At 39.1% G+C, this 27,932-nt stretch overlaps 1 protein-coding gene across 1 annotated transcript in view; it reads left to right on the forward strand.

Moving 5' to 3' along the window:
* Positions 1–61: 61 nt before the first annotated feature.
* The window catches only part of c3orf70 (chromosome 3 open reading frame 70), a 76,908-nt gene continuing 49,037 nt past the window's right edge, over positions 62–27,932 (forward strand). The window contains exons 1-2 of the mRNA XM_002936534.5: positions 62–1,481; positions 17,546–17,801. Of these exons, the coding sequence (XP_002936580.1) occupies positions 17,618–17,801 (184 nt within the window). The 5' untranslated portion in view covers positions 62–1,481; positions 17,546–17,617. The remainder of the gene's footprint in view (positions 1,482–17,545; positions 17,802–27,932) is intronic.

Genomic DNA, 27,932 nt, shown 5'->3' on the forward strand with positions numbered 1-27,932 from the left:
CTAGCTCAGGGGTCTGTTTCACCTATCAGAGGTGTTGTGAATATTATGCCTGTAATTGTATGAATCCCACCTAGGAGATGTAAGTGTCTGAAGCATTTATCATTTTCTTTTAAGAACCACTGGCATCCAGGTTAGGGTTGCCACCTTTGCCAGGCTTTAAACAGGGACAAAGGGGTGTGCGTGATGACGCCATGCGATGACGTTCCGTGATGGCATTGCGTGTCCTTCTGACACAAATTGCATTGTATAAAAAGCATATTGTAGTTTTATAAATCGCTATACAGGTGTTCATTTAAAATCCTGGTTGAATCTCAATCTGCCGCCGCTCCTGAATGTATCCGACGCACACAAAATGCTGTTTTGGCGCAAAGGTTTGCGCTTTACAGACTATGAGGAGCAGTCACACCAGCGTTTTGATGGCTGTCTGTGGTCTCTGATGGAGGAGCGTCTGGGCTGTAGCTGTCGGATCCATTATCAGCGAAAAGCTCTATTTTGGAGGTTTCCTTACTTCTCATATGGCAACATTTACTTCTTAACACATTGCCTCATTTAGTGACTTTTCCGAAGCAGAAACAGACAGACTTTGTATTTGACGGATGGAGTGAATGTGTGACTCTGCCACTTGGTGTCCCTAGGTATCCGCGCTGTTAGCCAGCTTGTCACATTGTATGACTTGGTGCCCAGCTGCCTGTCACCCTGTGCCACTCCGAGCCCCTTCAGCCCACCCGAGCCCCTTCAGCCCACCCGAGCCCCTCAGCCCACCCGAGCCCCTCAGCCCACCCGAGCCCCTCTCACCCGATACAAAGGGATCTCTCGCATGCGCACTGCCGCCCCCCAACTTGTACACAGCGCCGGGTACAGAGAGAGGAGCGGCCGGAACTTCAGGAAACAGCGCCGGGCTGCAGTGAGAGAGCCGCTAGTGCCGAATGCTCGGAGCGGCCCCTTGTCGTTCCGCGGAACTCTGTGCTACATTCCTGCAGTAGGCGGGGGCCCGGGCTCTGAGCTCTCCGCTAACTGCTCCATCTATTGTATTGCTGCCCTACACAAAGGAGCGCTCCGGGGCAGTCTGTCAGTCGCTGTCACTTTGTGCCGCCAGACGCAGCAGCGCACAGAGTTTTATTGTCAGTATTTATTCTATAATAGTGTCCCTAGGCACAGAGCGGATTTGCACTTCTGGAAGCTGAACCTACAGAGCTAGCAACGTATTCTCCGAGCTGCTGCTTTGGTGCTTCCACTGGCCCCAAACCTACTGGGGAAGAGGGCTTGGGGCTCTCAGCCGGTTTGGCCTCTCTCTATTGCTCCAGCAATTCTGTGAAACCGTTAAAATACACTTTGTTAAAGGTAGTGACCTTCTGCTGATGCCTATTAAGTTGGGAAATTAAGCTTGGCTGACTTGCCAGATCCACTGGATTCAGGCTTTTTCTCTTGGATATGGATCTCCTGCCCTGTCCTGAGCCCGCAAACCCTTCCGGGTAGATGAGGTAATGTTCGGGTGCACAGAGAACTGTGGGGGGATTGCTATTCTGAATGGAGGGCTGGGGTGGGGAAAGAAGTGTTAGTGGCCTAAGGTCCCTGTGCTGGGCAGGGTTGTGTGTGACAGTACATGCCATTTGGTGATACAGGATAGTCAAGTGCCAGAGATGCCAGGATACTGTGTGCCACAGAGCTGGAACTGTAAGTATGGCACATGGAGTAGGGGCATTGTGCCTATGTACCAGGGAAAAATGCAGGATTTCCATAAAGCAATGTTATTTTTATTCTCTAAAACTGCCATGATGCTACCTTCATATCATAAGTTCTTACACTAACTTGAACAATGAACTGGCCTGCTGAGTGTACCAGGAGAAACAGACCCTCCTATTGGTAGAAAGTGGTTTGCCAGCTGATATATGCGACTCATTTTTTAACAGCTTTGGCATGGGTCTAGCACGGGTTCCTGTAATCTAAAGCTGGCCATACATGCACCGATATAATCGTATGAAACATAGTTTTGTACGATTTTCAGACCACATGTGGGTTCCGAATTTTCGTCCAGAGAATGTTTGTACCATGGCAATAGGTCATTTAGTCGATTAGACAGGTTAGAAAATTTTGGTCGGATAACAATAAAATTGTTGCATGTATTGTGTATCTGACAATATCCTTAGGACCTACAATGCATTTCCGGGACGTCACTTTCTTATGATTGTTGTCTGCCAGTTATTTTATGTTCAGAACTTCATTCAATTTGTTATTTTTAGGACTTTATCCAACAATTTCAATCTGAATGTTAGTTTTAGATTGTTGCATTTAAATGTATGATTGATTTCTAAACGTTCTTTGGAAGACTAAAATCTTAACGTGTATGGCCACCTTATCCCTGGACTTATCAAAGTACATTACATTGGTAAAAGCATTGCTATGGGACTAGTGGGAGAATTAAATTCTATAATTTTATTGAACCAGAATCTTGTTCTACAATATTTGCTTACTGCTGGCATGAAGTAAATTCAGAGTACTAGTACTGTTATGACTGAATAGGTTTGATATTATTTATTGGTTTAAATCATATAATATTTGTGTATAGGGTTGCCGTCTGGCCAGAAAGAAATATACTTAATGCCAAAAGGGGAAAAAGCTAAAAAGATAGGAAAGGTGAATTTTTTTCCAGAAGATGTGGCACCCTCTGTGTACATGTGTGTGTCTGTGTTTAGGCAGTATTAGTGCAGTGTTTCAAAGCTGAAAGTATTATAGATGAAGATTTTTAATTGCACCCTGATAGATGAAACAAGAACAGTTCTGGATTAGTACTGGAACAGTGCCACCACAGAACACAGTGCTTGGCCATAGACTGGACTAATGCTCAAGAACAGTGCCAGAATGTACTTTAAAACAGCCCTGTCTGCTTGATTAGGTACCACTGAATAGACTGGAATAATGGATCTAAAAAGAACAAGAACTATTCTGTCTTTGTTCTGGTATACCAATTGTGAAATCCCTTGTACTGGAAACCAAGAGCCTTCTAATTCTGTGCTCTGTTTTGAAGCTGGAATTCTATCATATGTTCATACCTGTATTATAGGGAATTTGATTTTCAGGGATTATTTTGAGTAAATCATTTTTTGTTGCCATAAATATAACCATAAAAGAAGTAAGCCCTGCGACTGCTTGGAGAAAGTATGGGTGATCAGCCCATTAGGCATTTATCTGTACAATCTGTCCAAACATGTGCAGGGTCAGTTTGTACAGTCCAGGCCCATGCAGATCAGGTTTGGATGATGATCCTTTACAACTGGCAAATCTGTCCACACATGCATGGATTTTAGATTCCAGTTAGTCAGATTTCCAGTAGAACACAATGACTGGCAGTGTGAGCTATTGCATCACAGTTTGGCTGACCAATGATTTTCTGTTTTCAAAAATCATCACTGATGCAGTCACTTGCACCGCCAGTCATAGATGGAAATGGAAATTGACTTAACTAAAAAAAATCCATACGTGGGTGAGTAGCTTAAGACCTGACAGGGCCACTGTAAGTTATTGTCAAGGTTGTTTCTCTTCTTGATGTCATCTTTACAATGTTTCCTTATCATTGAACTAAGTTATTTAGGCACAAATGCCTGGATAGAGAGTCTTGATTGCTTTATATAATAATATTTTTATTATTGACTCTGCAAAATCTACCATAGCTTAAATGTGATTAAGCTCCAAAGTGAATGATGTAAAATCTTTGTAAAGTGCTGAAGACTAGGTCAACACTTATAAATAAGGCAGAATAATAATAATAGTGTGTCTTATGGTTGTATTTGTTCTACATTTGTCCATTTAAAAAAAACTCTTGGTATATGAATGTATATGTATGCCATGTATTTCAACCAGTACTCTGATTTTAGGCATAGAAAAGGTGTGGAATCTGTTATACTGTTTAGGACTTTTTTTTTGTTTTGTCTAGGGATCTTGCTGTCATTTGGAACACCATTGGTGTAATTAAGAAAGACTCCGGACAGAAATGTAAGGATGTAAGGGATATACACTCTTAGTGCCCAGCCCATTGGTGTCTGTTGCCATTTGAATGACTTGCAAATTAGGGATGGGTACCTTCCCCTTTCCTGCCCTTCCTGAATTCAGCACTGCAAAATTCATGCAGTTCTGTATTTATTGGGAAGGCTGCAGTACTATGTGCTCTGAAATGGACCTGCTCCATTTCATATAGGGTGGAATGCAGGGTGCAGAATGCAAAAATACTTTGACCCCTACTGCCTTAACACTGCTGAACCGATTTTGTTTTGCCTCTAAAATGTATTTATGCATGTGTAAAAGCACAGGCAACACATTATTATAGGCAGTTAATAGGGAGGGAGAATGTTAATAGTGGAAGGAAAGTGTAAAATGGGAAATGAGTGCTGTGCCGGTGGCATGGAAGGCAATACATTATTGACAGATGAAACATATAACAAAAACTTTATAACAGGTACAGATGTTAAAAAATTAACAATTTGGTTTTCATGTTTAATTTGAAAAGGGCTTTTATTATACTGCTTTAAATGTCTGGGTAACAGGTCCCCCTTTAAGTATGTGTGGCAGGCTATACATTGATGAATTGTGTATGCTAGCTGTTCCTTTGCATGGCCAGTGGCACTCGGTATGGGTGTTCTTGCTATACCAGTTGTGCCTACAAGACCTGACCTGTAATTGTGTGATTATGCAGCCTGTGTGAGCTACACTTTCAGTTTTGGTGTGTTTACAGAGCTCATCTTTGAGTGACATTTGTTAATTGAGTCAGTTTGTGTTGTATGAGAGCTTGGATTAAAGTGTTTAATTCTCTTCATGTTTTCATTAGTACTGAGGCAGTGGATTTGGAATGGACTGCAGGCTGTCTCTGAGAAATACTTAGTAAACCTGTGCATATTAAAGGCACAGCTGCCTAGAAATATTGGTGTGCTTTAGACTTACCATCACATTATATGATATTTTTTATGGCACATTTTCATTGCCACATGTAGTTTTTCTTGATACTGCCACAGATCAAATTATGGTGCCATAAAGAAAATAAGTGGCACAAACTATATCCTTACTGACACTCTGATCTTGGTCCTTAACCACTTGGTGGAGCAGGGGTGGGCATACACATGTGCAGTTCCTTGTGTGTAGAACCATTTTAATTTAAATACCGATACAGGTACAGGTAGGTGTGTTGGACTGCATGTTTAGATGTTCACTGCAATTCTGAAAATGTACACTTGATAAAGGGCATTGGAGAGGCCCAAAACAAATTGTGTATGGTACTTAAAGTAAAGGAAAGTTAAAAACTAAGTAAGCTTTATCAGAAAGCTCTATGTAAATACAGCCATAAGCACTCACAGAAACGCTCTTTTTTCCTGTGCCAGAGACGCCCAGCTTTCTCCTCTCTCCTGCTTCCCCCTCCATCAAGGATGCTAAGAACTCACTCCCCCCCTTAGGAATGTGGATCTGAGCCATTCAGCAGGAAGCTTCCTCATAGTCTTACAAACTGAGCATGTACACCGGTCTTGGTGCAGGAGCAAGGCATTATGGGAACTTTCTTTACAGAGCTCAGTGTTTTTTCTTCCTATGAGGCTTATGATTATCTGAACGGGAGAAATATGGGGAGACTTAAGGGCACTATTGAGAGAACTGAAGGTATGCCTGCAGCTTGAGATTGGCTCATTATTAGCCTTTCCTTCTCCTTTAAATAAACCGTTTTTTTGTAATTAAAATTAAAAATTAAAATTGCTTCTTTTGTGCTTTATGAATCTATGTTTAGTATGCAGCTCTACTATTTGGGGGTTGATGCATAGAGCCTCTCAGGCTGTGCAATGAGAACCTATTCAATGAAGCTCTGGATCGTTGCTTGCCCCATATAAGGACAAATAATTATCAGTCGGTCTCTTTTTTTCATCTGATTGGCTAAAATGACTTTACACATCACATCACACACACCAGTAGTCATGCAGTTGAGTAGGAAATGGCCAAACTGAATTTCAGCCCTTGTGTGAGCATCTTAATATTGATTTCTCAGGGGCTACATTGGCCCCACAGTCTCATGTGGAAATCTGTCAGGTAGCAATTGTACTGAATTGTTGCTACCTCCATACCCACAAACTCCCTGCCTCTCTGCACATTGTTGCATTTACCATAGTTTTTAGTGTGGAAGCAAAGTCATCCAGAAAATGGAATATATAGGTGAATAGAGCTTGCAGAATTAGAATTGCCTGAAAGTCTGTGTTCTGTGCTAAGGACAATTTCCATTTTGCTAGAAGAGGGTCTCTATGCTGGATAGAGGGTCTTTGTTTAGTCAAAGAAGATTGATATGTGTGCTGGTTGAAATACACTGTGTTAGGGTGCTGCATAGAGAGCTGTACCTATCTGTTGCCTGAAGGGACTGTATTTTGTTGGATGGAGAGTTTGTTCTGCTGTTGGATGGAGAGCCTGTTTCTGTTTGTTTAATGGACTCTATTGGTCACTATGTGGAGGGTCTGTACCTGTTTGGTGCACAGACAGCCTGTACCTTAGTGAAGAAAATGTGTCATTTCCGGATATGACTAAAAATTGTTGTTGCCCTTTGTTGCATGAAGTCTGTCAGTGCTCAGTCATGTGTGTAAGGCTGAATATGTTGTTCTATTATAGACTGCTTCTCTGCATGTGAAGAGCTAATTCAAAACCACATGTGCAAAAATGTGCATTGATGAAGTTAAGTTTGAAATGCATTGATTATTACCACTTTGTAAAATGCTAATTTTTATTTATGTGAATTTTGATTCTGCTTCTTTTACGACTTACCACCCTTTTTTAATTTATCTAGTCGATATAAGAGGAATTCAAGGGGTTTTCATTCCAGAGGAAAAAAAACAGAATGTGGGTACTGTATATCTGTAGTTTAGAATGGGCTTGGAAGATACTAGGGAGCGCCTCAGTAGCAGGTACACACATTTCCCCACAGTCATGTCAGACATGTCAACCCAGAATCCCAAAAAATAATTTTTTGCCTAATAAAACTGTTTAGTGCTTAAAAAGCTATGCGTAAATGTAACTGTGATTGAAACAGCATTTGCTTAATTCCTGGTTATGACTTTTTAAACAATGTTGCAAAAGCCAGTCTCCTCCAGCAAGGCAGGTCTGTCGATATGCTGGCTTGTGAAACATTGTTTCAAAAGTCAGAACCACCAGGGCATAGAATAAAAAAAGACAGACAAACACTACTTTTAATGGCAATAATATGTACATATATCTTAAAAACCATTACAAATTCGTTATGAATGTATATTGCTTATAAATAGGTTTTCCTTTATTAGACAAAAAAATATTTTTTTCAATTGACGCGTCCTTTAAAAGTGCTTGCAACACTTGCTCCTTTCATTTTCCTAAAGTTGTGCTCGGCACTGATGCCTTTCTCTTGCCATTCTGTATTCTGTAAACCTTCAAATGAAATGAAGTTTTTGCCTTTCTTATGGCCCATGTGGTTAACAGCTAGTAACAATGTTACAATGTTTTTATAAACACATATGGAAGCTCATTTGATGCTATGTCACACAGACTCCTGGTAGCTGAACTACACCGTATCTCTCCTAGGCTATAAATAGTCATTTTATTATTGTTTCTTAAGGAATAAATGTCAACAAACCGTTTGGCATTTTACACCATAGGAAACCATGAAATGTATTAATAGCTGTAAGGAAGGCATTTACAAGGGCTCTAAGCAGTGATCAGTGCTGATGTTATGTACCAGTGTATTTGCCAATGGTTTGTATCACTGGGCTACCTATTTTTTACAGTAACTCCCATTTGTGTGTCTAGCAGTAGAGTAGACTGAACAGATACTATTAAAGGCAAGTATTTGCTTTTATTTTATAAACGGTCACACTGTAATAAAAGAGAAAAGTACTGAAATTCTTCTTAAATTCTAGGCTGAGTTAATACCAAGCAGGATTATTTTACAATGGAAATAACATGATTATACTGTCGCTTCTTAGCCTCTCTCTTTCTCATGTCTTTAGGATAGATGCCATGATAAATAGTAGAGAATAACTGGAGCAGTTCTGGGTAGGATGCCAAGGATTCTCCTTATAAAAGTAGGATTATCCCTTCAGAATAGAAACAGTTGGACAGCTTGTGTCAGAAGCCTTGTGACTGTCATTGTGCATGTGTCTGGGAAATGTCAGCTGCCTGTTTGCATCTGACAGGGGAATCTAGGTTTTGCTGAAATAGGAAGTGTCTTGCCTTTTCTGCCCTTTTTATACTCGCTTCCTTGCTTTAATTTATCAAGCTATCAAGCACTGGCCAATTCTAGTGTTGCTTTATACCAAAAGCATAGAAAACTGAATTAAATAGGATTTATGTATGTTAGAATGTGAAAGATAGTGCAAGCTTATAATTCTTATTATTCTTTTATATAGTGCTTTATCAGCTTTGTGACATTTTATAGAGCACCATGAAGCAGCATATTATTCATCTGATCTGTAGGGTTGGCAGGAGCACAACCCTCATGGCATTGTAAGATCCTGGATTGAATCTAAGGCTTACGGCAGGGGTCCCCAACCGTTCTTACTTGTTAGCCACAGTCAAATATAAAAAGACTTGGAGAGCAACACAAGCATCATAAAAGTTCATGGAGGGGCCAAATAAGGGCTAAGATTGGCTATTAGGTAGCCTCTATGCACACTATCAGCTTACAGCGGGCTTTATTTGGTAGTAAATCTTGTTTTTATTGAACTACAACTTGCCACCAAGTCAGGAATTCAAAAATATCCACCTGGTTTAGGATCACTGAGAGCAACATCCAAGGGGTTGGTGAGCAACATGTTGCCCCTAAACCACTGGTTGGGGATCACTGGCCTACAGGGTACATACGTGCCTCATTTTTCAAGGCTGCCCTTAAACCAGTGATCCCCAACCAGTGACTCATCAGCAACTTGTTGTTCACCAGCCCTTTAGATGTTGCTCTCAGTGACCCCAAACCAGGTACTTTTATTTGAATTCCTGACTTTGTGGCAAGATTTGGTTGAATAAAAACAAGATTTACTACCAAATAAAGCTGACAGTGTGCATAGAGGCTGCCTAATAGCCAACCTTAGCCCTTATTTGGCACCTCCATGAACGTTTATGATGCCTGTGTTGCTCTCCAAGTCTTTTTACATTTGACTGTGGCTCACGAAGAAAGGTCGGGTATCCCTGCCTTAAACAATTGCTCTCTCTTGCTTTTTGCTTCCATAATAAATGACTACCGTTGTTAGTGTCGAAAAGTGACACTCAGAGTTTGTTTTAGCAGTTTGTTTTAACTACTTAAAGTTTTGCTTGTGCAAAAGCAGCCTCATAGCTATGATAGTTACTGATGGCTGAACTCTTCACTGCACATGACATTCCATTAAACAATTTATTTCTTAAAATTAAACTTGCACCCAGGCATAAAAAGCTGTAAAATAAAAGTCCTTTTCAAATTAAACATGAGACCAAACTAATTTTTTTTATTAGCACATCCACATACCCATTATAAAAGCATTTAAAAATCCCAGCTGTCAATCATATATTGCCTGCTTTTATGAAACAAAACAATTTTTCAGTGTGAATGAAATGTATAACCCACTCCAGTTAAGTATTTTTTTAATCATATATTGCCTGCCCCACCTCTATGCCTAAGGCATGGGGGGGGGGCAGACAGTTACTTTCAATTCAGAACTTCTTAGATGTTGTTGCTCTCCTGACATTCAATCTCCCTCCCCACCTTCTAATTTTGTAACCAGTGCATAGGCATGAGCATCAGGTCCTCCCATACTGGCACAGAAAAAAAGTTTTTTTTATAAATAGGGCACTATAACTGTTATTCTTGTTCTCCAGTTACCTTTTAGGTTTCCTATTTCAGAGATATCTCACTAGGCACATCCTTGCATCTTCATTTGTTCATTTATGCATAGCCTACTACTGTCTTGACCCACTCAAGCACTTATTGTACAGTATTTCCGCTCTCTGGACTGCTGTATGATTGAAATTTATCAGATTTCAGCGATAGAGTAGCCCACAGAGCCAAAATGCACTTAGGTCACAACAGCTTTCTAGAAGTGTTTAACACAAAGCCTGACAGAGCTTACAGGCAGGTTTAATATTGATCAGACTGACGAGGAAAAGTCAGGACAAGATCAATGTGCCAAGCTAGGATTTGAGGAAATCTTGCTGTAATGTCTCACTAGAGTAATTTATTTGACCTGTCTTTACAGGAAGAACCACAGTAATCTAACTCTAACAATGGGCACCTGTTAGGATGTATGGAAATTTCACTGCTTTTTGCAAACAGAAGAGATATTTACGAAAATGCATTTAAAAAAAAAAAAAAAATTGCATCTGATTCATTAACACAAATAAATGTATTAATTTTTGTTTTATTACTGGTTTGACTGCATTGAGTAATACAAACCATTTGAATCTTTTGGGGGTGTTAATTTCCTGAGCTGTTACTGCTGGATATAAATAATTCTCATTAGTAAATCTCCTACTAGTTTTTGTTTCTGTCTCATTAACTGACTTATATACTTAGAACTGAGTCTGGCATGCAGGGCTGACATTTGTGGGGAAAATATACCCCCTTTTTTGACATGTAGTGGCATTTAGTTATGTAGAATAGGTGCATAAAAATTGAGCTTCCAGAAATAATAATAATGTTTACACAGACATACCTGTATTCCACCTGTATTCTTTTTTAAACTGTTTCTTAACCCCATTAAGGCTCAAACTGTCTTGCTCGCAACCCCTTTTTCACCTTGTGAGCGATGTTGCATAAAAGTGAAGTTTCTTTGCTTTTCAAAGAATCTCTGCACCAATGACTGTGGAAAGCAGATTTGATTCCATCATTTCACAATGATAAAAGGTGAATGAGGGGTTGCATCATACCTCCCAACATTCGAAAAATGCAAAGAGGGACAAAAAGAAATGGCACAGTTAAAATGTTTTGACCACACCTATTTTTTGCAACCACACTCCCTAAATACCACTCCCATTTTACAAAATTTGGCAGGTTATTTAAAGTGTGAACACATTTCTGGGGGTTTTGGGGTCTTGCTTTATGTGTTATTACAGTTTTGCTAAAAAAAGGTCTTAGTTCCCCCAATTGTATCTAAGTGCTGGTGTAGCTTGTTAACTTTTCTGGGCTCTCTGCCAAAAGCCACTTATTTAATGAAGTTTGAGAAACATTGTATTTTTTTTAGTGCAGGAGATCAATGAGGGACTTTTCAGAAAGAATCTGGGACTGTGAGCTGAGCTGTCAAAATTGGCACAGTTGGGAGTTATGGTTGCATGACAGTGTGAGTCCAGGGGGGCTTGGGAAATGGTTCATAGGGGTACCATGGTTTCCTTTCAATCTGTGATATCAGGTATATATACATTTATATTATTTTTTGGAAGTTCAGATAGTACATGTGCACCTTTTCTACATAAGCCCAACTAAATGAGCTCATGTCAAAATGTGTATAAGGCAAATTTTTGAACATTTGAAAAATTCTTCTATATTTTCCTCTCCGCATTTTATTTTGTGAAACATTTCTCAAGTTTCAGATGTTATTATTTCTTGACTAAATTTGTCTCTTTAGAATTTGAGTGAATTTTGGAGTGATAGAAAGACTTCCATTCAGACAAATAAATTCAGCATTGCACTGACAAATTTTCAAAAAACAATGGTGTCAGGATGCCAATTTAAAAGAAAAAAAAATCTAAAATCTTGTTCTGTGGGAAAAAGTGCTTTTTTTTGGTTGAGATTTAAAGGGGTAGTTCACCTTTAAGTTAACTTTTAATATGTTATAGAATGGTCAATTCTAGTCAACTTTTCATTTTGGGGCACATTTATCAAAGTATGATTGAGTGTGAATACAAAAAAATAGTTTTTTTTCTAATTTATAGAACTGTGCGTATTTTCTGCAATTTTTTTCCTTAATTTGTGCGACTTTTTCGTACTTTGCGACAAAATTTACGTGACAAAATTGTATTTGTCAAAACGAGTACGAAAGTTTTGGATTAATTCAAGCTTCCGTATCATGACTTTCCTTGGGCCAGGTTGGAGCTGCAGAGTGCCATTGAGCCCTATGGGAGACTTTCCTTGGACCAGGTTGGAGCTGCAGAGTGCCATTGAGCCCCATGGGAGACTTTCCTTGGGCCAGGTTGGAGCTGCAGAGTGCCATTGAGCCCTATGGGAGACTTTCCTTGGGCCAGGTTGGAGCTGCAGAGTGCCATTGAGCCCCATGGGAGACTTTCCTTGGGCCAGGTTGGAGCTGCAGAGTGCCATTGAGCCCTATGGGAGACTTTCCTTGGGCCAGGTTGGAGCTGCAGAGTGCCATTGAGCCCTATGGGAGACTTTCCTTGGGCCAGGTTGGAGCTGCAGAGTGCCATTGAGCCCTATGGGAGACTTTCCTTGGGCCAGGTTGGAGCTGCAGAGTGCCATTGAGCCCTATGGGAGACTTTCCTTGGGCCAGTTTGGAGCTGCAGAGTGCCACTGAGCCCTAGGGGAGACTTTCCTTGGGCCAGGTTGGAGCTGCAGAGTGCCATTGAGCCCTATGGGAGACTTTCCTTGGGCCAGGTTGGAGCTGCAGAGTGCCATTGAGCCATATGGGAGGCTTCCAAAATCATGCACTGAAGGTTTAAAGTCAGAAAGCTTTTCCCGCCGTTTACGATCGTTCGGATACTAAAATTTTGTGACTTTCGGATCACCAATACGATATTATCAGGACTATTACGATTTTTTCGTAAGCATTTTCGTGACATTTCCGATCATCAGAAATTATTGTAGCTAATCCAAATTTTACACATTTCGGGATTTAAACTCATAGGGGCCGATTCATGAAAGTGCGATAACGCTTATCGCATGCTTTTTTTGCAAAGCACGCGATAAATAAGTACCGATTCAGTACCGAAGTCATTTCGCATGCGTTAAAACGCATATCGCATATCGTATGCGTTATTTACCTCGCATTGCGTTATTTACCACGCATTGCGTTAATTCTTGCATAGATATGATACTAATGCATGATTCACAAACACATATGAAGCGTTAAATGCACTAAATATCGCATTAGTCTGTGCGAAAATTAACACCTACTTGGGGCAGGTGGTACTTAAAGAAAATTGTAGTTTGTGAGCTTTTGGCAACACAACATGGACTTTGCAGTGGGACTTTTTCAAGTATGTGTTGGCCCTAGAGCATATGTGTCAAATTAAGGCCCGCGGGCCACATCCGGCCCGACGTGTAATTATATTTGGCTCGCGAGATGATTTTGTACATTATTGGTTATGATTAACATGCCAAGAAGAAGTGGTCTGAATAGGGATCCGTACAAGCAGGAAGCACTGCAGTAGTGACGCCGCCGAACAAACGGCGTGAGCTAGCGGCACGGAACCCGTGTTTCTTTCCACTTCTATTTCAAGTAAATTCCCGGCCGGGGCTTTAGTTTTATATTGTGTAGCTCCCCTGAGGGCTCTATTTGCACGAGCAAAGTAGCGACAGAGAGTGTTTTGCACTATTGCACTTGGAGGATCATACCTTCTTTCTAGTAGTCTCCTGTCACCCAGACCCTATTAATATACTTGAGTCTAATATCATTAAGGGATCTATATAACTATGGGCAGTGGTGTATACAGTGGAGGAAATAATTATTTGACCCCTCACTGATTTTGTAAGTTTGTCCAATGACAAAGAAATGAAAAGTCTCAGAACAGTATCATTTCAATGGTAGGTTTATTTTAACAGTGGCAGATAGCGCATCAAAAGGAAAATCGAAAAAATAACTTTAAATAAAAGATAGCAACTGATTTGCATTTCATTGAGTGAAATAAGTTTTTGAACCCTCTAACAAAAAAAGACTTAATACTTAGTGGAAAAACCCTTGTTTGCAAGCACAGAGGTCAAACGTTTCTTGTAATTGATGACCAAGTTTGCGCACATTTTAGGAGGAATGTTGGTCCACTCCTCTTTGCAGATCATCTCTAAATCCCTAAGGTTTCGAGGCTGTCTCTGTGCAACTCTGAGCTTGAGCTCCCTCCATAGGTTTTCTATTGGATTAAGGTCCGGAGACTGACTAGGCCACTCCATGACCTTAATGTGCTTCTTCTTGAGCCACTCCTTTGTTGCCTTTGCTGTATGTTTTGGGTCATTGTCTTGCTGGAACACCCATCCACGACCCATTTTCAGTTTCCTGGCAGAGGGAAGGAGGTTGTCGTTCAGGATTTCACGATACATGGCTCCGTCCATTTTCCCGTTAATGCGAATAAGTTGTCCTGTGCCCTTAGCAGAAAAACACCCCCAAAGCAAAATGTTTCCACCCCCATGCTTGACGGTGGGGACGGTGTTTTGGGGGTCATAGGCAGCATTTTTCTTCCTCCAAACACAGCGAGTTGAGTTAATGCCAAAGAGCTCTATTTTGGTCTCATCAGACCACAGCACCTTCTCCCAGTCACTCACAGAATCATTCAGGTGTTCATTGGCAAACTTCAGACGGGCCTGCACATGTGCCTTCTTGAGCAGGGGGACCTTGCGAGCCCTGCAGGATTTTAATCCATTGCGGTGTAATGTGTTTCCAATGGTTTTCTTGGTGACTGTGGTCCCTGCTAATTTGAGGTCATTAACTAACTCCTCCCGTGTAGTTCTAGGATGCTTTTTCACCTTTCTCAGAATCACTGACACCCCACGAGGTGAGATCTTGCGTGGAGCCCCAGAGCGAGGTCGATTGATGGTCATTTTGTGCTCCTTCCATTTTCGAACAATCGCACCAACAGTTGTCACCTTCTCTCCCAGCTTCTTGCTAATGGTTTTGTAGCCCATTCCAGCCTTGTGCAGGTCTACAATTTTGTCTCTGACATCCTTGGACAGCTCTTTGGTCTTTCCCATGTTGGAGAGTTTGGAGTCTGCTTGATTGATTGATTCTGTGGACAGGTGTCTTTTATACAGGTGACTAGTTAAGACAGGTGTCCTTAATGAGGTTGACTAATTGAGTAGAAGTGTCAAACCACTCTGTGGGAGCCAGAACTCTTAATGGTTGGTAGGGGTTCCAAAACTTATTTCACTAAATGAAATGCAAATCAGTTGCTATCTTTTATTTAAAGTTATTTTTTCGATTTTCCTTTTGATGCGCTATCTGCCACTGTTAAAATAAACCTACCATTGAAATGATACTGTTCTGAGACTTTTCATTTCTTTGTCATTGGACAAACTTACAAAATCAGTGAGGGGTCAAATAATTATTTCCTCCACTGTATATATATTACATATTATTGCATAGTATTGGGTTGTGTATTAAGTCCGCTATTATATACCTTATACACATATGATTGTGTTCCTACACACTCTGGAAATAAAATCATTAAGTTTGCGGATGATACTACGGTGATCGGACTTATCTCTGGAAAAGAGAGTGAGATGGACTACAGGGATGAAGTGGAACGGCTGTCAGAGTGGTGTAAAGACAATAACCTGCTCCTGAACATTGAAAAAACCAAGGAACTGGTCATTGATTTTAGGAAAAAAAAGACCAACGTTGAACCACTCATCATTGATAAAATGCAGGTGGAGAGGGTTTCAGTGTTTAAATTCCTAGGAATGGAGTTGGAGGATGATCTGACATGGAGTGTAAACACTAAGGGGCTGTTAAAGAAAGCGCAGCAAAGACTGTACTTTCTGAGAGTTCTGAGGAAAAACCATCTACCTAAAAATCTTCTTCTTGCCTTTTATCACTGTTCCATCGAGAGCATACTTACGTATGGACTATGTGTGTGGTTCGGTGCCTGCACCTCCAAAGAGGTTAAGGCACTTCAGAGGGTTGTTAGATCTGCAGAGAAGATAATTGATTGTCCGCTCCCAACCCTGGGACACATTTACATCTCCCGTTGCCAGAAAAAAGCTCTGGGCATTGCACACGACCCGACTCACCCTGGCCACTGTCTCTTCCAGCTCTTGCCATCAGGGAAGAGATATAGAGCATTTAAAGCCAGAACTAATCGTCTGAGAGACAGCTTTTATCCAAGAGCAATTATGGCTTTAAATATGTAACAGTAGACTGATATTATCTTTTACTATGCCACTGCTTTGAGTAGTTGCTTGCTTCTTTTAAATCTCGTTGTTTACTATGTGACAATGACAATAAAGATATATTCTATTCTATTCTATTGCTGAAAAGCGCAAAGTTTTAAAAGTTTAGTTTTTGTGTGTTCAATAAATGTTTATCCTGTTCGGCCTGCGACCTAAAGTGTGTTTTGGATTTTGGCCCCCTGTGCAATTGAGTTTGACACCCCTGCCCTAGAGTGACGCATCCTCCAGTTTTCAGGGAAATGGTATTTTTCAGAAAAGTAGTTTTCTGAAAGTAATGGTTACGTGCGTTAAATCATGCGGTAATATAGCATGCGGCGAAATATATTGCACGCAGCTGAAAATAACGCACGCGGCATAAAATAACGAAAGAAAACGCTCATCGCGAGTTAAATAACGCAAAGAACATCGCGTTTAAATTATGACGCCTGTCCTTTTAGTGAATCATGCATTAAGTCACAAAAAATAAGAAGGGTTAAAACTTTTAACGCATGCTATAAATAGCACAAGTTTTAACGCACTTTAGTGGATAGGCCCCATACTTTGATGAATCTGTCCCTTAGTCTTCATTTTTTATCTTTTATGGTTTTTAAATTATTTGCCTTCTTCTTCTGCCTCTTTCCAGCTTTCAAATGAGGGTCACTGACCCTGGCAGCCAAAAAATGATTACTCTGTGAGCCTACAGTTTTATTGTCACTGGTACTTTTTATTACATATCTTTCTTTTCTGCCCCTCTCCTATTCATATATCAGTTACTCTCTCAAACCACTGCCTGGTTACTAAGGTAAATTGAATACTAGCAATCAGATAGGAAATTCCAAACTAGAGAGCTTCAGAGCAAACATTAAGATAATTAAAAAACTACTAGTAATAGAAAATGAAGGCCAATAACAAATTGTCAGAGAATAGCACTTTCTATATCATAATAAAAATTTACTTACCCCTTTAACAAAAATGGTGTTTCAAAAATCTGCCTCTTGCTATCAGTTCTTATTTGCTGTCCTAGATATTTAGTGATGCCCAGCCATACTGTCAGCTAAGATTAGATTTAAAGTGAAGGCTCATAAAGGTTAAGGGCACATTGGCCAAGTGGTAGACTACAAAGAGGAGTCTGCAAACCTTAGGGCAGTGCTTACCAGTTAAAGACCTGGGAAAAAGGATTCAGTCCTCTAGTGCTTTAGTGCATATGTACAAACACAAGAGATCCCTGGGAAAAGCACTTAGGATTACAGTGTGGGGCTGAGAGTAAATGTGCTGTGAGTTTATATGTACATCAGTTGGTATGACCTATACAGGTATTATGCTTATACCAAAGAGATTTCTTGGCAAATAAATATTGTTATGCTTTATTTCTGAGCAATTACTCTGGTAGTTTTGGAGTACTAGAAAGTCCACACAATAGAACTGATGTTAGAAATTGTCTTTCTGAAGGTTTCTGCTGTTTTGTGGCTGTGACACTTCACAATTACATCTTGTAATCACAGTATATCTCTTCAGTTCCAGGAAGCCTTTTATCATCAAGCCGACTGCACATCTTTCACTGCCTACAGATCAGCCCACCTGGGAGAGATGACAGCCACAGCTGCCCAAAAGTGCCTGAAGAATGATAAGGTTGATGAGGCCCAGGCTTTGGCACGAAGCTGTGCTGGGAGACCAGATTTTAAGCCCTGTGATGGTCTTTCCATCTGTGCTACCCACAGCCATGGGAAGTGCTTCAGACTCCATTGGTGCTGTCATCTGGGCTGGTGTCACTGTAAGTTTCTTTCAAATGAAATAAAAGTTATATAAATGTAATCAGTTCTGCCTAGACTGCAAAACAAATATTTTGGGATTTAATTTAAAGGTGCATTAGCAGTGTGGTTTATATGCCATTCATTGATACAACCAGCTAGAGGATGACCGACTAAGTCCTAGCTGACACGTGCTGTTTGCTCAGTAGAAACTTACAACATAGAGTCAACTTGTGGAAATAATAGTAATAGACAATAAAACATTTTTTTTGCCAGATAGGTTTTGCTCTTATAGTGTATATCGGTATATATCATTTTCATTTTTAGTTCACAATGACATGTTTGCATGTGTAATTGTGTATATTACTTATTTTCCGGGGTCATTATTTTTCAGATAAATATTTAATAAAGTGTGTAAATATTTTATGCACATTTTAAATGCCAGTTACAGAACAGACAGATGATCTTGTGTCAGTTGCATTAATGTCTTTTCACAGTTTTCTGGGAGCTTTTCTCAGCATTCCTCTCTTTATACAGAATGTGTATGTGCCACAGAGTATTATGCTATAAGTGCTTCCAGCTATGTTGTTGGAATAGCCAAGGAGTCATTGTAGGAGCACTTAGTGATGGCAAATGGGCCAGCTGCTTGATATATATCCCTTGTGAAAGGTGAAATGTATCTATTTCAGCAAAACAAGGATGTTGTGTTTTCTCTGGATCGTAACTTTAGATATACAATCAGTGTGTAGAGACAGTGTGCTAATGAGGTATCTAAAACATCTCTATATTCATAAATATACATTTTAACCAGATCAGTGATAGAGGTTATGCACATGTGACCCCTGAGTGCTCAAAAGGGTTATGCCCTTAAGTAATGGTGTCTACCTTGTATGCATAATGGTGGGTTGTCGAGGCAGTTACTATAAAGGGCTCATTGAGTGTGGTACTGCGATTTTTTTCCTTATGTGAAAGCATAAAACTATTTCTAAGCAGAACACACCAACACCTGGGCCAGTTGTTGAGCTGTACTGCTACAGAATATCTAGGAAGCTGCTTGTCTCAATAATGCTTTAATGAAAATCAGCTATAGAGTATAAAAAAGGTACATTGCATAGAATCTATGTTCTTTCTGTGTATTGCACGTGTCAAGATATGCAAACTGTACCCTATTTATTTGTTATGTTTAAGCAACCTTGTCATACTGTCTTAATTGCCTTGCCCAGCTTGGCATTGCCAGGACAAGAGACAGACTAAATGCTGTGGTGCCAAGATTGTAATTTAGTGATTTCTGGCCTAAAGTCCCATACTTGTTGAACTGAGGACATCTTACAATTATTATATGGTGTAAAATTAAATAAGATTTTACCATGCCCTGGCATATTAGGCTGAAGGCTTTGGGTAAAACATATCTGTCATGCTCTGAAACTGTTTCTAATGGAGGGTGCTTCAGCAAGACTGAAATAAGTTTTACCAGTGATTGTAAACATTTCTGGTGAATGGGACCTGCAGTACAGGAGGTGGCATTTTTCAGCAATCCAACATGCGCTATGCTAAAAAGCATCAGTGTGCCATCAGCCCTTCTGCACTTGTAGAAATGTAGAATTAAGAGAGTAAAAATGATAAGGGGCATAGCTGGGGAAATATCAGTAGACACATTGAACTTTTCAGCTACTTAAATATATCAAGTCCGAAGCTCTAATGTGACAGAAAATAACAGGATACTATTCAAGCATTTGAAAGAAAATGAAATGACATAATAAAATCTGATAGCAATAGGACCAATATTCAAAGTGGCTATTTTGGCATGTTGACCAAAGAAATTGATCTTTTCTAATGCTAACAACCCAAGTGGATGGTTCTGAACTGTGTTCAAACAAAGGATACAGATACACAAAACAAGGGAATGTGCAAACTATTTCACTAGAAAAGCACATGTAAAATATATATATATATATAGCAATTATTGCACGTGTATTTGTTCAATAGTGATTTGGGCTGTAATATAATTGTTATCCTTTATTCGCTGTTGTTGCTTAAACAGTTACTTTATGAATGTATGCTCAATGTTGCCTCTAAGTTGTGTGTTTTTGCATACTGTATGTACATACATTTTTAGGCCAGCACACAACAAATTGTGGCACGCACAGAGGATTTTGTGTGAAAGCACCACATTTTTTATTTATTTTGACATGAGTATACAGTTTTGAAACAATGCGCAGATGGGTTGAAAATGTGCATACAAAATGGGTAGGCTGACTAGAGCATTTGTCCACAGACTTAGAATCACCCTGGTGTGTCCATTGCAAATTAAACAAACCCATTAGATATTTTTGCAGTTTTGCAAGTGGTAAAAATGTTCATGACACTATGCTAGAAAACACAAAATGTTGTATTTATTCTGACCTGAGCACACAGGTTTAAAGTGTGTAAACAAGATATTTTTTTTTGCGCACATAGCCAAAAAGGAATTAGAGGGAACATTGATGTAATGCCACACTTTTGGGCACCTGCTCCCATTATAACACCTCTGTAGTATAGTTTGAATTAACTATATTAATAATATATATATTATGCCGACTGATCTTCCATTGGTTGTATCTGCAATACCACACATTCCTATGCACATTTGATGATATTCAGGGGTTATTTTTATATTTTTATATTACCCACAATGTTAAAAGGTAGCTCCAAGTTGGCTAAATGTTAGGAATCATTTAGGATACCTATGTAAAGGGTTAATGAGTAGTAACTGCACTGACTAAATGCAGAACCCTCTGGAAACTGTTTGGCCAAATATTTATTATACTTGTCTTAAACAATCAAAACTCATCTGTGATCATCGGAATTTCAGGTACGTACTACAAGTTTTAATAAGAAGATACAAAGTGTATAAGCATTGTAACAAATAACACCTATTTGAATAACTTATGAAAATGTTCTTCGGTTTTGCATCCACAGCACCCATAATCTCACATATTTGTTGCTTCAGGTGTGTGGAAGTAGACATGCTGTACTGTAATATGTGCATTTAGTCTCAGTAACGTTTTCTTTTAACTCTGAATTACTATTTATTGTCTGTAAAGAATGCTGAGAGAGAGAAAACAACCTTCATCTGATCAGGAAAGTGTAGCTGAATATGTGACACTGCGCTGGTGCATATGAAAATGTACATGACTTGAACCAGGTCACATAAGCTAAGCGAATATAGGCTTTTTGTAAAAGGTTGCCAAAATGTAATAAATCTTGAGGAAAAATACTATTAGAATGGAATAACACCATTGCCCTTGCTTGGCTTTTGTGTGCTTAGTGAAATGAGTGAGTATTAGTTCTCCTTAAAGGGATTTCTATTGTATACTTTTTATTTCTAAATTACACTGTTTACATAGCAAATAATTCACTAACATTTAAAATTTTATTCTTGAACCAACTAATGTATTTTTTTAATTGTAATATTGGTGTGTAGGCAGCCATCTCTGTGGACTTTGCCTGATTCAGGAACCAGCATTACACATTAGAACTGCTTCCAGATAACCTATTGTTTTCCTTACTCCCATACCATTGTTTTGCAGTGGTATTGGCTACTGGGGGGGAAAGGGAGGTGGGTGATATCACTCCAACTTGCAGTGCAGCAGTAAAGTGTAACTGAAGTTTATCAGGAAACAAGTCATATGGCTGTGGTACCCTGGGAAATGTAGAACATTGCTATCTCCATGTGAAATTTAAAAATTAAACATAAAGAAAATCTGTTTGCTTTTTGGAATCAATGCAGGATTCTGCTGGAGAAGCTCTATTAACTGATGCGTTTTGGAACAAACATTTTTTCTCAGGACAGTATTCCTTTAAAATTAACCTTTAGTATGATGTAGATGGTGGTATTCTAAGACAACTTGCAATTTGTCTTCATTTTTAATTATTTATGTACTTTTCTTGTACTTGTAATTGTAACAGCTGTCTGCTAAGCCCTTCCATGCAGCAAGTTAGGATGTAATAGATATACAGTAGAGGGCCTGAATACTAATAAAATCAGTTAAAAAAAATAAGAACAATTATAAATATGAAGACTCACAATCTGTCTGTTAATTTTTTTTTGTTGCTGGGGTCAGTGGCTCCCCAGACTGCAAAAGTCAAAGAGACAGAATAGGAAGGGTAATAATTTAAAATACATTAAAAAAGACGACTAATTAAAAACCTTAAAACAGGTTCCCATTTGACATAAAACAGTTTATCTTGAGGTGAATTTCCATTCCAGTAGTGTACAGAGGAAAGGCTGAGGTAAAATCTGACTGGTTGTGAGGGTATATCAGAGCTGAAAGTTCAAACTTCTCTGCCTGCACTGAAGAATGCTTTGTTTCCAGGGGTTGCTCTTAGAGTGATACAGTGAATTTTATGTGTAGGATTTCTGAATTCACAATCATGGCATCAGTGTTGGGGTCACAATATGCAAACAGAATAAAAAGTTAGAGCAAGCAGCTAGAATACAGAACAGAAATAAATGAGGAGTAAACATGGCCTCTGCCATATTTCTTGTTTTTTAATATTAATATGTTGGCTTGTTGTTACTTTCTTCTTATGTGTAAGAAGTAAATAATGAAAGAAAATATTAAAATATTAACAGTCTATACAGTTGTATTATACATGTTAATTACACATTTTTATTTTGAATAGAGTCCATTTCCCACAATGCCTTGCATATTTTTGTTATTTTTCTTGTTAACCGTTCTGTCAACATAATTACCATACCATTGTTTGCTGGAGTTCTCCCTTTAAGCATAAAGTGAAATACCATTATCTTTATCTCAACAGCTTTAAAACACATTTTCCCATGCACAACTGGGGTTACAATCAAAACAAGTCTGACAGGAAATTCCAATGCTGACATAAAATCCTTTCTGACAAATGTTTTCTATTACTTTAGCTATTTGCTGCCCCTGAATCTTGCTGCTTTTCGGAATCTCTAATTCTTCTAATGGCAACAGTTACATTAGAAATAGCATTTTTACCTGAATTTCACTGTATGACAGAGGCTCGTAACCTCCTGGCCCCCATGCAGTTGGGTCACTGCTATCCATTGATATAATAATAATGATGTATAATAATCAGGGCCGGCCACCTCGCCCCTGCACCTTCCTCATTCGCCCCCCTTTGGCGCGCATGCGCAGTTGAACGCGGGGGGGGGGCGGGGTTCGCGTTGCGATTCATCATTGCCCCCACCGCATAAGGACAAGCAGCGGGGGCAATGACTAAAGAACGCGGACTAGGGGTAGGCAGGAGAGGCTGCCTGGCGCCCCCCAATCGTTGCGCCCTAGGCAGCTGCCTCTTCTGCCTACCCCTAGTTCCGGCCCTGATAATAATAATGATTATGATGTGGTTTGAAACTAACAATAAAGGTGGCCAAGGAACCCCCATATATGGGGCCCTCGTTACAACCTGCCTGACTGAAAAGTGCCTGTTGGGCAGGCTAGTCATCTATTAGTTGCTTTCCTCTCCCAGCGTATCATCAGAACAATATACCCTAGTGCACGGGTGGCCAAATCACAAAAAGTTCATTTGTAGACTCTGCATGACAAGTTTAATGCTTCTCACATACTACGTGCCTCACTAAAGCAATATTTCTTTTTTATTTATTACATTCAACACAATCCCCCACACATAATGCAAATTTCTACAATAAAAAAAGCTGTTAAAAGAGCATAATTGGTTGTAAGCCAATTTTTGGTATATTCTGCACATGGTATATTATATTTATTCAAGGCTTTTACTCTGTTTAGTTTTTAGTTACAGTTTCTGTCTGTAGATTTCCTATATGAATTTAATTTTTCAGTCATTTTAACTTGTATTTATTATGGTATATTATAGTATATATTTAGTCCAAAAATAAAATTTACCCAGTTTTAGAAGAAGTTCAACAACACCAGTTGGCATTGCTAAAAATAAGTGTTTTTTAAAGGTCTAACAGCTAGAGATCTACTTTTCTCTGTATAAAATGTTCACACTAGTGTGTTTTATAGCAGAACTCCAAATGACCCATTGTATTTCTGTGTAACCTATATTTAAATGATCAACATTAAAATGTAATTCACACAGTGAACGAAAGACATTTTTAGCATTCTCTCATTGGTTTAACTCCGGGACTGCTAGAGGACATTGTAGTGCAATGAAGAGCTGTGTTCTGACAGAGGGAGGAAAAGATACACCCAAATGAAGGGAAATGTTAGACTCTAAAGTACATGGGGGTGCAGTGATTTGTGTGTGTCATTGTTTTCAGTTTTCAGGATTATGTCATGTAGGGTGTGGCAGGCGCTTTTTCATACTGACAAGTAGAGGAATTTTAATGAAAAAACAGTTTTCAGCTTTATGTTTTGTTTGGGCTCAGAAAATTCCCAAAGAATTATCGCAACCATTTAATTTAACACCAAAGGATTCTATATATGACATATGCCCCAGTACCTTTGTGTGAAACAAAACAAGGTCAGCAACAACTCAAAGTGTAATGGCGCGGCCAACATCATACTCCACAAACAGGCCATTGGCCTGGTGCCTTTCTGTGCTCCAGTGAACACCTAAGCTGGCCATACACATCCGGATTTTAGTCTTCTTCTAAATAATGTTCGGATATCAGTTGTACGTTTGAGTGCAATTCTAAAGCTACTCAAAACTCAAACTAGTCAAGTTTGTGTTTTGTAGCAGAAAAAGCATATTGTTCCATTCATTGTTAAAGGGGTGAAGAATCTTATATGTTTAAATAATCTGGGAATATGAATACATATAGTTGATAGAGACCATTTTCATTAATTTCTATATAAAGTTGCTATCTTTAGATTTCTGTAACTCTTCACTTTTTTTTTTTTCTTAATAAATCTCGACTATTTCAGGTTTAAAAAAATACATGAGCATATTAGCATTTGTGTTTTTTGACATGTGTAAAACGCAAACCCGTTAACAAATAACTGCTCTAGTCATAGACCTACAACTAAGCATGTGCAAATGTATAGAATACATCAGGCCATGGTGGTCTACCTATGGGGCCTTTAAAATAATAAACTGTGTAATCCCAAGGGATTTTCTTCAGTTAAATACTTTTTTGCATGTTATTAACACTTTCCCAACAGCCAGGAAAATGTCATTTTGACTCTCAGAACCACCTGCTGTAAATCAATAATATTTTTGATTTGATAGGGTTGTTTCCCAGGTTAGTTAATGTATCATAGGCCACTGGTTCTAGGAGTATAAATAGATCCATCCTGCCACAAAGTTTAAAACAGTATTTTTGTATTGTGTTACATCTGAGAGACTAAAATAATATGAAAATGCTGCAACCTGTTCATTGGCACAGGAATACTTTAGCTCTTTATGGTAATGGCACATGGGGCACTATAAGTTCTGCCCTCTTCAGCATCCTTGTTTTCTGGCTGCTGAAAAATGCATCACTTAGGAGCAGATTTATCAAAATGCAGCGCCGGATTTCAAATCCGGGTGCCCCGAGGTCGCCCCCTATTCCCCCCTGCGCATGCACGAACAAACCACCTCCCCCCATGCCGACACAAGCACGCATGCGTGGGCATTTAAACTCCCATACGGAGCAGTGGGGAGAAATTCTTGTGCGGCGGGGCGGCATGCCGCCCCTAAATTTCTGCGACGCTTTTCCCGGGCCTTTGTGGCCTCGCCACAAATCCGGGCCTGTCAAAATGCGTGTTTAGAGCTTAATACATAAAAACCCACCCGCGTTCTATTGATTCCTGTGAGATTTTTGTATTCTGATAAATATGCCCCTTAAAGTGCCCCATGTGCCATTACCCTCAGAGGGGTGGTTTAATTAACTTTTAGTATTTAGAATGGCGTATTCTTAGAAACTTTTCAGTTGGAATTCATTTTTTGTTCTTTTAAAATTTTTGGATTATTTGTCTTCCTCTACTGCCTTTGAGGGTTTACTGACCCCAGCAGCAAAATAGCTACTACTCTGTGAGGCTACAGTTTCACTGTTATTAATACTTTATATTACTTATCTTTCTATCCAGACCCTCTCCTATTTTTTTTCAAGTTTTACATTTTACCCTAACAACCAGATAGCTGCTAAAATGTGGAGAGCTGCTGAACAAAAAGTTAATTCAAAAACCACAAAAAATACAATTGCAACTTGTTTCATAATATCACTGTCTACATCATACCAAATGTTAGTTAAAAATCGATCTACTCCTTTAAAGAACTCTACATCCATCCATGCATTAGTGAGAAAACCAAATATTTTATTATTCGTTTGTGAAATGTGTAAGTGACAGTATTGATAGCAGTATTGTTGGCTCTTGCTTTTAGTAGGGTTGCCACCTTTTCTGGAAATGAATTCCGGCCTTCCTATATTTTTGCCATTTTTTCCTATTAACAATATTGGCACCAAGCATCATTTTTACCGACCAGGCCAGTAAAATACCAGCTAGGTGACAACCCTAGCTATTAGATAATGTCTGCTATAGTGCTGACTGTCCACATGATATTTTTATATAGCAGTTGTTAAATTAGAAAATACTGTTGCCTGGGTCTGTAATTGATGTCCCGGCATTTATAAATTCTCTTCTTATTCTTTTAGTAAAGTGAATGTTAAAACATTCAGTAAGTTTAGAATAAGCAAGGGTTGCTTATGAATAGACTACAAAGACCAATTCCAGAGCAGTAATGTCAGAGCACTCAGTGTTATGCACCCCCTCCAGTATATCTTACTGTACAAAAGCTCCTTGTTTAAAGAAAATAGAAATGGTATTTATGTGCATTTGCTCTCACTGTCAGCTAATCAGATGGAAACGTCGCCTGAAAGTGACACAGTGGTTTGTGCTGCATTTATTAGCAGTGTTTTTCTAGCTTCTTGAAAAGCCTTTTCACAATGGGTTCTGCTTTACCCAAAAGTGTGAAGGCAATTATCTCTGAAAAGTTTTATTTATATAGCGCTACTCTACATTCAAACAATACATCACTACATTAATAAAACTGATGGGGTACAATACAATTATAGAATGTAAATGACTATATACAAGATATACTGCTGCATTTAAAGTGTCAGGCATTTCCCCATATAGTTTACAATCCTTGGGATACTGTAATAACATACCATCAACCAGTCAGTAGGTAGTATTTAATGGTCATCTGTTTAAAAACAAACATCTCATTGGTTGCTATGGGTTAGTAGATGTGGGCAAACTTAGTAGATAAAAATGTAATATGAGCTCTTAGAAACACAGAAACTATCTAAATATAATCAGTTAAAAATTATTTATTGTTTCTGAAATTATCAAGTTACTCTTCACTATCCTCCTTGAGGGGGCTTCCTTTGCCTAGAAGAGGTATATAATAGCCAACTCCGGCACAAATCCTGCATATAGTTAGACTGTGCCGGTGCCAGCACTATGCCATATAAAAGTAATTTGGGACTGTCTCTCTTATAGTCTGCTTATTGACTGTCTCATAGGTTATGTTCAGAATGTAGCTGCAGCTACAACAGTTCTTTTTGTGTGACATCTACAGAGCAGCCTGGGGATGTCAGCTAATTTAAAATTGGCAGTAAAACATGGGTGGTTTTTAAAATTGTATTTCGACTATGACTGGGGTAATATTCAAGTGTTCATAATTGCGACTAATACAACAAATATACTGCATATACAACATATTCTTTGTTGGCAGTCTTATATGTTGTTTTAATAAACACAATTGGACTTATTTTAAGATGTATATTACATATTGTGAGGGCAACTGGGTTTTAGCACAAAAGAGAAACAACCAGGCAAACAACTGGGAACCAGTAGATTAAAATAAAGGTGAAAATAAATTACACACACAGAAATATCCATGCACAGTAAGATGTGCTGGGTTAGATGCATGCTGGGTGAAATTCTGGAATCTTTCCATTGCCTTGTAAATATATTTACTCAGTGAAGCTAAGTTGTTCATATTTGGTAAGAAAGGAAGTACTGTCTGAAAGTGCTTGGACACCAGACTTATCCGTGTTGGTGTGCAGTAGTACTTGGAATATTGTGACAGTGTCTGGTACTGTGTGGCTCTGAAAGCAGCTGCAAGCCTGACCCATGGATTTTTCCATCACAAGGGATAGTCATCCTTGCCAATGATGAGCAGTAAACTTCTGTAGGTGGAAAAATCCACTTCTGAAATGT

This window comes from Xenopus tropicalis, chromosome 9 (genome assembly GCF_000004195.4).
Source record: "Xenopus tropicalis strain Nigerian chromosome 9, UCB_Xtro_10.0, whole genome shotgun sequence".
Classification (NCBI taxonomy): Eukaryota; Metazoa; Chordata; class Amphibia; order Anura; family Pipidae; genus Xenopus; species Xenopus tropicalis.